Source organism: Nerophis lumbriciformis, linkage group LG30 (assembly GCF_033978685.3).
Source record: "Nerophis lumbriciformis linkage group LG30, RoL_Nlum_v2.1, whole genome shotgun sequence".
NCBI classification, from domain to species: domain Eukaryota; kingdom Metazoa; phylum Chordata; class Actinopteri; order Syngnathiformes; family Syngnathidae; genus Nerophis; species Nerophis lumbriciformis.
Genome location: NC_084577.2, coordinates 7,828,119 through 7,840,086, shown reverse-complemented (window position 1 = coordinate 7,840,086; position 11,968 = coordinate 7,828,119). Strand labels below are relative to the sequence as shown.

The window sequence follows — 11,968 nt, the reverse complement described above, 5'->3', positions numbered from 1 at the left end:
TATACTAATACTATACTAGGTATCGATAGTATCGACATCTGAATTGATCACCAATATTTTACATTGAAGCTTTATTTTCCGCCATAGCAGTGACGATTATTACATCAGAAAAAGATTGACGACACAATCTCAAATTTGAGCCAGTGTTCTGGCTAGACACGCACCCTCCTGGAATTCATACAACTCAAGCATGGGTGGAACAAGGAATCAGGAAATGTAATTGTGTCTCTGAGCGTGCATCCCTTTTTAAAGAATCCTTAATGTGAGTACAATCTTCATCCTTGTCAACACTGGGACACAGAGCTGCTATAAAGATCAGTAAAAAAAAAAGGCAAATATCAACTCTCGCACCTCTAGTAAATACCGTTACGCCCCTAATAATTATTACAGATTATGGCGATAAGGTCAGATGTGATGGTATGTGGAGTTAGAAGTTTCGAGTTAGAAAAACCAATAGGATTTTGTCTCACCCTTCTGTTCTCCCTGATGGTGTGCCCAACAGGAGAGAGAATCTTTGGGGGCGATGGAAAAAGTCTGCCGTCAGCTGACCTACCATCTCAGCCCCCACTCTCAGTGGAGGAGACAAGGGCTGCTCAAGAGGAAACCTCAAGCCTGGTGAGTAATTGATGTGTCATTTGAATAACATGAATCACTGTCCTCTTTACTCTGTCCTTTTGTCTGGCTTGTCTTCCATACATTTGTTGTACAGGGGTTCATGATAAAGTCTAAAGACAAAAATGCATGTATTGTACAATAATGGAAAAAGTATTCTTTTTTTAAAATGTATTTATTACATGTACATGTACATGTACATAACACTGTATTTTTAGGACCATATAAAACGCTCTGTCAATGAACGGCTCTATGCAAGTTTATTTTCTTACATAAGGTGCACCGTATTAAACGGGTGGTATAAGGATTTTTTTTTTCACATTTAAAACACTCCCTTGTTGTCTACATAAAATGTAATGGTGTTTTTGGTCGACATTTTGCATAGATTATGTTTTACAGACAGTTTCTAGCCATTTTCTGACCGTTTCTTCAGGTCTTATTTACGTGGCTCCACGTCGACTGCGTCTTCTCCCTGTCATCTTTTGTTGTCGATTTTAGCGCTCTCATAGTGAGTCTACTGACAGATAGAAGTTAGAACTGTATGCTAGTTTGTGTTATAAATGGCAACAGCAGAGTATAAATGCCCTACAACAAGAGGATCGAGAAAAAGGAGTTTATTGACTATGGGGCGGACTGATGGCAGACGCGCACAAATTTTTGTGATTTATGCAGATTCCAAATACACAGCACATGTACCAAAAGGGAAGAAAAATTGGTTTTGCATAATGTTTCGAAACAAAACGCCAGATAATGTCTCCTAATCGGTGACACTTTGAGTTCCTTATACACACACCATAATAATACCCATTTGTTGAAGCAAAGTACGTCTGACTATGGGAGCCGTAATGCATCCATCAAGCGCCATGTGTAATGTTCTATATTCTCAGTAAAACGTCAAAGTTTTGGTCTTGCTTGCTTACAGGTAATTGACAGGGGTCAACTTGCAGTCCAAATGTATCTCTTATGTGTGACTGCCACCTTGTACCACATAAAATTGATATGAGGTCTGTAAGGACAACCAGAATCAATACATACATTAGGCGCTCCGGGTTAGAAGGCGCGCTGTCAGTTTTTGAGAAAATAAAAGGATTTTCAGTGCGCCGTATAGACCCAAAAATACGATATTTGTTTTTATATCAAAATAAAGTGTATATATACTCTATTTTTAACTTACAGAATATATCAAAGCATCAAGTCCTATTGACAGATAGCGGATAAATGACACGCTGCCAATAATCGATTGGCGATGGAAATATACCAATGAAGGTTCTCATTCATCCAGGTCATTGTCATCTCAGGGCGTTCAATCGTTCGCAACTGGACTGCTTGTTTGCAGTCCCATTTGCGAACGATTGAACGCCCTGAGACAATGGAACCATATATATAATACAAAGTTATTCTAAACCGTGAGCAACATTTATTTCAGGCAATGTTGCCCATGTTAACGAGAGCTGAGAAAGAAAGGAATCATTCATTGTAAATCAAATCATTTCATTGCTACAATAATTTAAAAAAACGGTTTATGACTTTCTAAATAACATATTCAACATTATGAGAGCCCCTTAGACATGAAATAACACCCTTTAACACCTTTACACTCTTTTAATCCAATTCAGTCATGTTGCCTGAGGCTGATTCAACCAGTGACCAAGATACTGAGCAGCGCACTCCGATTGTTTTGGTCTCCTCGAGAGGTCAATACTATTGTAGTATTGATATAATTAGTTGATCTGGCCATGTTTTACTTGAAAATGTTGAATTTCAATCTCTGTACAACCAAAGCGAGAGTTGTGTCCGGGTGCTTGGATGTAAGTCGGATCCGTTTCCAGTGGGGGTTGGTCTCCGCCAGGGCTGCGCTCTGTCACCTATCCTGTTAGTGATTTTCATGGACAGGATTTCTAGGCAGAGTCGTGGCCATGGCGGAGAGGGTATACGTCTCGGGGGGCTAAAGGTTGCGTCACTGCTGTTTGCAGATGATGTGGTCCTGATGGCACCTTCGGTTCGTGACCTTCAGCTCTCACTGGATCGGTTCGCAGCCGAGTGTTCAGCGGCTGGAATGAGGATCAGCATCTCCAAATCTGAGGCCATGGTTCTCAGCAGGAAACCGATGGTTTGTACAGTCCAGGTAGGGGACGAGACTCTGTCCCAGGTGGAGGAGTTTAAGTATCTAGTGTCTAGTTCACGAGTGAGGGAAAGATGGAGAAGGAAATCAATCGGAGCAGCTGGGGCAGTATTGCAGTCTCTCTGCCGCAATGTTGTGACAAAACGAGAGCTGAGCCAGAAGGCAAAGCTCTCGGTCTACCGAGCTATCTACATTCCTACTCTCACCTATGGTCATGAAGTGTGGGTAATGACCGAAAGAATAAGATCGCTGATACAAGCGGCCGAAATTAGTTTCCTCAGAAGGGTGGCTGGCATCTCCCTTAGAGATAGGGTGAGAAGTTCAGTCACCCGAGAGAGACTCGGAGTAGAGCTGCTGCTCCTTCGCTTGGAAAGGAACCAGCTTAGGTGGTTCGGGCATCACGAGCGTCTCCCTAGGGAGGTCCTCGTTGCACGTCCAACTGGGAGGAGACCCCGCGGCAGGCCAAGGACCAGATGGGGGGATTACATCTCCTCTCTTGCCTGGGAACGCTTCGGGATTCCCCAGGAGGAAGTCGCTAATGTTGCTCTGGAGAGGGAAGTCTGGGGGTCTCTGCTGGAGCTGTTGTCCCCGCGACCCGATTCCGGATAAGCGGTTGAAGATGGATGGATGGATGGATATTGAATTTCGGACCAAACAATTGTAGAATATACTTTTAAAAATGATTTGAATACCCCCCAAAAAATCAGCAATGTGGTGAAGCGCGATGTATCGAGGGACGACTGTAATTGTATTATTTTCTTGATATTGTTACTATGGATATCCGAATTTGCAACTTTTTCATTTCCGATACGACACCGAGGGACATATTCAGTCATTTGGGGGCCCAGGGCAATCCCAGTAATTGGGGCCCTCCACATAACAAACAGATCATGGTAATTGATCATATTATTAGAAACTACCGTGAGTGTTGCACATTAAAGCGAGGCAAACTGCGCAATGAGCATCACTGATCACAACGCGTTTACTGTAATTGATAGGAAGTTAGGAACATTAATCAAAATGTTATAATGTGTTTGCCATTTTTCTGTGATTATTATTGTATTGGCACAGTTGGACCAGATATGACGCATAGTGCTGTTGTTGTAAAGGCCGTAAGTGTGTGACTCGTGGGAAAAAGAGAGCTATTGACGGTGGCCGTTTTTGAACGCGAGAAGACTGTTGACTTATTAAAAAGTGCCTCTCTGTAACTTTATTAATTATTTTTTATAAGATATTTTAGGGCCCCTGGAACTCTCGAGCCCAAGACAACTGCCTGTGTTTGCCTAACGGCCAGTCTGCCACTGACAATACCGATATTGTAGCCATGAGTGGTAGCCAATACCGGTATCTGTCCGATAAGATATCAGCACAAATCATACATACTTTTATTACCGTATTTTTTGGACTATAAGTCTCTCCGGAGTATAAGTCGCACCGGCCGAAAATGCATCATAAAGAAGGAAAAAAACATATATAAGTCACACTGGAGTATAAGTCGCATTTTTTGGGGAAATGTATTTGATAAAACCCAACACCAAGAATAGACATTAGAAAGGCAATTTAAAATAAATAAAGAATAGTGAACAACAGGCTGAATAAGTGTACGTTATATGACACATACAGTAAATAACCAACTGAGAACGTGCCTGGTATGTTAACGTCAGTGTTGGGTTAGTTACTGAAAACCAGTAACTAGTTACAGTTACTAGTTACTTTATTTCAAAAGTAAAACAGTTACTAACTCAGTTACTTACACCAAAAAGTAATGCGTTACTGTGAAAAGTAACTATTTAGTTACTTCTTTTTTTCTTCTTTTTTTTTTAAAGCTCCCATTAATGCCCTTTTTGCCTTCATTTCAGTACTGTTATTGCACTGGAGAATAATACAATCTGTTGATCAACTTGACATACATTTTTATTTTCCTTTTAACATAATTAATGAAAAACAGTGCAACATAAAAAGGCATTCCTCCTTTCTTTAAACTTGGACCAATGACCATGAATAAAAAACAAGTTAAAGTGCAACATAAGAAGGCACATCATCTTCCTTGAAACATAAAGCCTGACATCTGGAGTGATGCTGCTGTCTTCCACACTTGGAGCCATGGATTGTAGAATACTTGTTTTCAGTGGCAGGATCATTGACACAGATGGTGAAGTTTCAGTGCTCAGTAGAGATGGAACACTTTTGAGGGGTTTAAGCACCTGGAGGACCTCACCTGCCACTCTCACATCATCATCAGACAAGGTGACATTTGTCTTCAGGGTGTTGTGGGTCAATGTAGAGTATATAGCTGCCTGCTGCTCCAACATATCATAAGTGGAGTTCCACCTCGTTGGGACATCGTGTATGAGCAGGCAGCTTTAGCATTTCTTGCTTTGTCTTAAGCACATGAGCAGCTGTTGTGCTTGGGTGGAAGTAAGAAACCTTCCTGATCCTCCCAAAGAGGCACTCCATCCTATTGACTGAGATTCCCTTCTGTGATGCCAAATTCACTACATGTGCAAAGCACCTATCTGTGGTCCCAGTCCTGCCTCATTCTCTGTAATTATTTGATTTTTGGCATTATCACGTGTGACTGGGATATCTTTATCTTCCAGTCTTCCACTGCTTGTGTCAGTACCTGCGCAAGGTGACTCTCATAGAGGGGGCGTGTCTTCTCATCTCCCAGTCTGCTGTGATGAAGTGAGCGCTTATAGTTCCCCTGGATGTCCACCCGTCTGTCATGAGCGCAACAGATGATGCTCGGGATAGTTCATCCACAACTTTTTTCTTCTCCTGCTCATAAAGATCTGGCACAATCTTATTGCTGAAGTGGGTGTGCGACGGGATGTCGTAACGTGGTTCAAGCACGTTCAGCATGTGTTTAAAACCCTCGTTTTGCACAACCGAGTCTGCACTTATAAACACACCGATTCAATGGCGGGGGCGTTCAAGCTCCTCCGTTACTCCGCTCGCCATGACCACGCTGTGTGTGGACTGAACGTGCCAACAACTTTTTTTCCCCACACCCACACACACATAGACCGCGACTCTTTTCTTCTCTCCGGCTTGTGACAGAGGAAGATTCAGAAGAACGACACCGCAGCGCTTCTGTTTCTAGCCGATACTACATCAAAAGTAACGTAAAATAACGCAGTAACGCATCATGTAGTAACGGTAACTAAATTACTGAATAAAAAAAAATAACGCGTTAGATTACTAGTTACCGCCGAAACTAACGGCGTTACAGTAACGCGTTACTTTGTAACGCGTTAGTCCCAACACTGGTTAACGTAACATATTATGGTAAGAGTCATTCAAATAACTATAACATATAGAACATGCTATACGTTTACCAAACAATCTGTCACTCCTAATCGCTAAATCCCATGAAATCTTATACGTCTAGTCTCTTACGTGAATGAGCTAAATAATTATTTGATATTTTACGGTAATGTGTTAATCATTTCACACATAAGTCGCTCCTGAGTATAAGTCGCACACCCGGCCAAACTATGAAAAAAACTGCGACTTATAGTCTGAAAAATACGGTATTTTGGCTACAAAATATACTAGGAAATATAATATTAGAAAAGGTCTGATTAAGTGAATTTACTGAAACAGAGAACATTGGTAGGTATGACAAACACTAACCTATTTATTATTAACTGTCTGGAATGGACTTATGCTGGCTTTAGGTTGAAGTGAAGGGGTAATTGTTTTGTTTTTTGGCAACATCTAGTGGTCACAATAATTATTTAGGTTAAGGTCATTACAGTACATTGAATAATGTGGACACATTTGTTACTGGATACTTTATAATCAGCTTCTGCCTTGGAGACTTTGTATCTGTAAGTAATATGCAAATATAATTATTTGACATCTGTTAAAATTGACAAAAGCGGTGTTTTAGACTGCCATATTGTTCAATTAAGGACACTTGTTACGTATGTCTCAGCTTGTGTGCTTTGCTGTTGTGTAGCTGCTAGCTACTAGCAATCAATATCAAAAAACAACAGCAACCCCTAATTGTTTGTCTTAGGAAGATCTACCAGGAGCCAGACGAGTATAGGTAAATTGAATATTGATAATTTGTTAGTAATTTTTTCACAATTACAATTTGTAGATTTTCTTCACATTTTTGGTGTGGACAATAAACACACTCTCAAACATCGGGGTAAGCAGAAGAAATTGGATGGAGATGTTGTTATATGTCTATATTAAAACGGTTCTTTTATTGTCAGTTTGGCAGTGACCTGTCTTTCTGGGTGCTTGTCTGTCGATATGTCTGCCACCTGCTGTCTGGCGGGCCATGGTTGCCTTACTTCCAGATTTATATTAGCAGTCTCACACTGACTCGGTATGCCTGCAATACTCTTTGCTCTTATTGCCTTCGACTTAGTTTTTAATAGAGAATATATAATATACAGTATGCTGTACTCTGCTCTGTTTTATCAACGCAATCACAGTACAAGCATGTGTTATTGGAAAATCACACTAGTATAGACCATCTGCTCCTGTTGAGAGCAGTTTCATAAGCTTGGTATGATATGACCTCGCGGAGGCTGACTTGTCTTTGAGTGATGAAAATTGCTCAAGTGAAGCCAAATTCATCATTAGTAATAAATATTCACAGTAGTTTTGTAATTGTGTCGTAACCATACTTGCCAACCCTCCTGGTTTTTCCGGGAGACTCCCGAAATTCAGATCCTCTCCCGAAAACCTCCCGGGACAAATTTTCTCCTGAAAATCCCCCGAAATTCAGGCGGAGCTGGAGGCCACGCCCCCTCCAGCTCCATGCGGACCTGAGTGAGGACAGCCTGTATTCACGTCCGCTTTCCCACGATATAAACAGCGTGCCTGCCCAATCACGTTATAACTGTAGAATGATCGAGGGCGAGTTCTTGGTTTCTTATGTGGGTTTATTGTTAGGTTGTTTCATTAACGTCCTCTCAGCGCGGTAACAACACACAACAACAGCAGTCACGTTTTTGTCTACCGTAAAGCAGTTTGTCTGCCGTAAACAGCAATGTTGTGACACTCTTAAACAGGACAATACTGCCATCTACTGTACATGCATATGTGACAATAACATCTAGGGCTTTTAGAGAGTGCAGTGCACAACTGCGCACACAACAAGGAGACGAAGCAGAAGAACGAGGAAGATACAGCCATGGCGATGCCGACGACGAGTAAGATGAATAAATACGCTTATAAGTTCCAAGCCGCAGCTGCGATTGGACCTGGATAGCCTCCGTGAAGAAGTAGTGGACTACTAAGTGCTTGGCAGTGAAGATCTTCCTCAGGAAGCAAAGATTGACCGGTTTTGGGCCATGCTAGGAAGAGATGGAAGATTCCAGACTCTAGTGTATTTGATGAAAGCACTTTTGTGTGTGCCACACAGCAATGCATCATCAGAGAGGGTGTTCATTTGGAGCGCAGGAATGCAGTGCTTTTAAATTAAACAGGCCTTATTCATAACTAGGGTTGCAAAGGGGTGGAAAGTTTCCAGTAAATTTCCGGAAACTTTCCAGAAACTTGCCACGGGAAGTTAAGCTCGGGAAGTTTGGAAATATTGAAAATGTTTTGATTATTCAAAGTTGGACACCGTCCATGGGAATTAATGGGAATATATGGGAATTGATGGGGAATTACAATAATTATATATTATTGGGCACTCGTCTATATGCTGCTGCATCTTTGTGGCATTTTTGACGTAGCTCTTTGCACAGTATTTGCAAATGTACACAGCCTTTCCGCCTACATAGGTTGGGGTTATATGTCTCCACACATCAGATGGTGTACGTGCCATTATTCTGGTTGTGTTTATTTATTCTTGTAAAACACTAATGCAATGCCACACACTTGGCGGCTGATCCGATCCAAATATCGGATCGGCCGCCGATATTTGCCAACAAATGCGTATCGGCAAGGCATGGGAAAATGCCGATCCAGAATTTTAATTTTTTTTAAATTCCGGTCCGTGTTTTCCAACACACTGATTTAAATAATACATTCCACTTTTTTGCTGCTCCCTAATTTCCGTTCCGCATTTTCCAGCACACCTTCAACACATCCACAGGTCTGTGTCCTAACCTTTAACACGGCCATGTGAATTAAAAGTTAAGGGTAAAAATGTCAGCTGTCTTTGTGCGATATAGAAAATGACTATATGGTGAGATTGGAGTATACCTTCTCATGCAGTTCCTTTTAGCTGCTGGCATTACACGACAGGCTCTTCCCACTCTTTCCTGTGTCTCCTTCTCACAGACAGCAAGCGCACCTTCTTACACACTTCACATACTGTCACGTCATACGTCACATACGTATACGCCCTCGCGCAGCAAAGAGGTAGCAAATAAATAATAAATGATAAATGGGTTATACTTGTATAGCGCTTTTCTACTTTCAAGGTACTCAAAGCGCTTTGACAGTATTACCACATTCACCCATTCATACACACATTCACACACTGATGGCGGGAGCTGCCATGCAAGGCGCTAACCAGCAGCCATCAGGAGCAAGGGGTGAAGTGTCTTGCCCAAGGACACAACGGACGTGACTAGGATGGTAGAAGGTGGGGATTGAATCCCAGTAACCAGCAACACTCCGATTGCTGGCACGGCCACTCTACCAACTTCGCCACACCGTCCCTAGCATGGCTAACGTTAGCTGTGATGCCAGCGCAGCCGTGCGAGTGGTAATACGAATGAAGGAAGAATGAATTAATTCCCCCAAAAAACAGCAGGGGGTCCATCGTCTGGCGGTGGTTTGGCTTCAAGCGGGAATATGTCGAACAGACAACCGTAATTTGTCAAGTGTGGAGCAAAAGCGTTGCTATAAAAAGTAGCATTACTGCTAATATGTAGCATCATTTGAAAAGTCCCCTGCTAGAGAATGAAGTGTGTTTGAAACTCTGCATGTCAACATCTCCATTCGGTGCCACACGCCCACACCATCAAAATGCCGAGGCAAACATTTCCAGATCAACACCGTATGAAAAAATTGTGATTTTTTTTTTAGTTGTAATTTCCTTCTCTGCATGAAAGTTTTGAAGTAGCATATATTAATGCAGTATGAAGAATATTGTTTTAATGTAGACACATAGAATCATCATACTGCTGTGATTATATGCATCAAGTGTTCATTCAAGGCTAAGGCAAAATATCGAGATATATATCGTGTATCGCGATATGGTCTTAAAATATCGCGATATTAAAAAAAGGCCATATCGCCCAGCCCTAGTTCAATGATGCCATTTCTGTTTGTCATGTATAATTTTGTCTATTTTGTGTTTATCCTTGAATAAACAGGTCAGTTAGTTTCTTGTTACCAACCATTGTGTATTATTCAAACTCACCTAATTCAGCTGGCTAGTTGTTATCAAGAGTACTAAAACCCTTTTCAACATGAATCTGACAACTAAGTAGGCTAAATAACTTTAAACTTTAATACATGCTCGGATAGGCCAGTATCGGCCAGTATCGGTATCGGATCGGAAGTGCAAAAACAACATTGGTTAGGGTGACCATTTCCATGACACCAAAAAGGAGGACATTATGCGGCATATCAATAAATTACTATGGTGTACATAGGACTCTGGTATACCTTATTTATAGTACAATTTTGGGTGGTTTAAAGATGATGTTTGTGTGGCTGAATAGGAAAAAAATATTAAAGTCAAGTGTTTGTTAACAGTATTTGTATTTATTCAATACATTGTGGTGTTCAAAAAGTGACCACTGAGATGAATCTTTTCAAGTGCAGAGTGCCACAAAGCATAACATGTGTGGACTTAAATGTAGTTAACATATATAATAAAAAGAAAAATGCCACAAAACAATTTCCACATCAACATCAAGGCTGCTTGCTGCATATCTGGTTGCGTTATGCAGAATATGGGCCAAACAGTTTGCAGGGAGCACATCTTTTTGGCTCAGTTTCAGCTTCTGATACACTGTTATGTTTGCCACAATTGACACTGGCATTGTCTGCTGCATATGCAGACATGTTTTTCACCTCTAAGCCAGACATCTCAAGTTTTGCCAGCAGCTGGTTTGTTATGGCTTCTGACGTTTCGTTGCTGTCACTATAAAAATCCAACAGGACATGTTGGATGCCTTCATCAAAGTGAAAATACCTTACCACAATGGGAAAACACTTGTTTGTTCCTTTATTTGAGGCGTCGGTTGCCACGGAAAAGGGTAGGTTGTTTTCTTTTATGTAGTCGGTATGTTCCTGTACTGAATAGTGAGCGATGACGTTCTCGCACAATGCCTTGGCTTTTGTTCGGCCACAGGCCATCCCTTTAGCTGTGGGCTAGTCACTGAAAATCTCCCTGTCCACTTTCATGCCGTAGTCTAAACTTCTGTAGGACTGGTGATGCTTTACAGCAGTGGTTCTCAACCCTTTTTTCAGTGATGTACCCCCTGTGAACATGTTTTTAATTCAAGTACCCCCTAATCAGAGCAAAGCATTTTTGGTTGAAAAAAAGAGATAAAGAAGTAAAATACAGCACTATGTCATCAGTTTCTGATTTATTAAATTGTATAACAGTGCAAAATATTGCTAATTTGTAGTGGTCTTTCTTGAACTATTTGGAAAAAAATATATAAAATAACTAAAAACTTGTTGAAAAATAAACAAGTGATTCAATTATAAATAAAGATTTCTACACATAGAAGTAATCATCAACTTAAAGTGCCCTCTTTGGGGATTGTAATAGAGATCCACCTGGATTCAGGAACTTAATTCTAAACATTTCTTCACAAAAAAAGAAATCTTTAACATCAATATTTATGGAACATGTCTACAAAAAATCTAGCTGTCAACACTGAATATTGCATTGTTGCATTTCTTTTCACACTTCTTTTTGACAGACATTTTAGTGAGGGTCAAACCATCATGGTATGGGGGAAACTCTGGCTTTATGGTAATGAATGGAATAGCCTACTTGATTTGATGTTCAGTTTATGAACTTACATTACATTACATACCCCCAGGGGTACGCGTACCCCCATTTGAGAACCACTGCTTTACAGCATGGTACACCTTTCACAGCTCCGCAGCGGTTATCTTGTCATCCAGGGGCGACGAAACTTCACGAAAAAATGTCCTCATTGAAGAGGTACCTGCCGCACGTTTATTACTTTTATGTTTATCCGTACCCGCATGCCGTTCAATTGCAGCATTCCCCTGACTACTTACGTCGACATCACATCGACAAAGTGTGCAGAAGCCATGGAATGAGTC

The 11,968-nt window shown here is 41.1% G+C and overlaps 1 protein-coding gene across 1 annotated transcript in view; it reads left to right on the top strand.

Annotated features, from left to right (window-relative positions):
- The window catches only part of lrrc75a (leucine rich repeat containing 75A), a 97,622-nt gene that overhangs the window by 72,935 nt on the left and 12,719 nt on the right, over positions 1–11,968 (top strand). Inside the window, exon 3 of the mRNA XM_061925459.2 lies at positions 503–615. Within this exon, the coding sequence (XP_061781443.2) occupies positions 503–615 (113 nt within the window). The remainder of the gene's footprint in view (positions 1–502; positions 616–11,968) is intronic.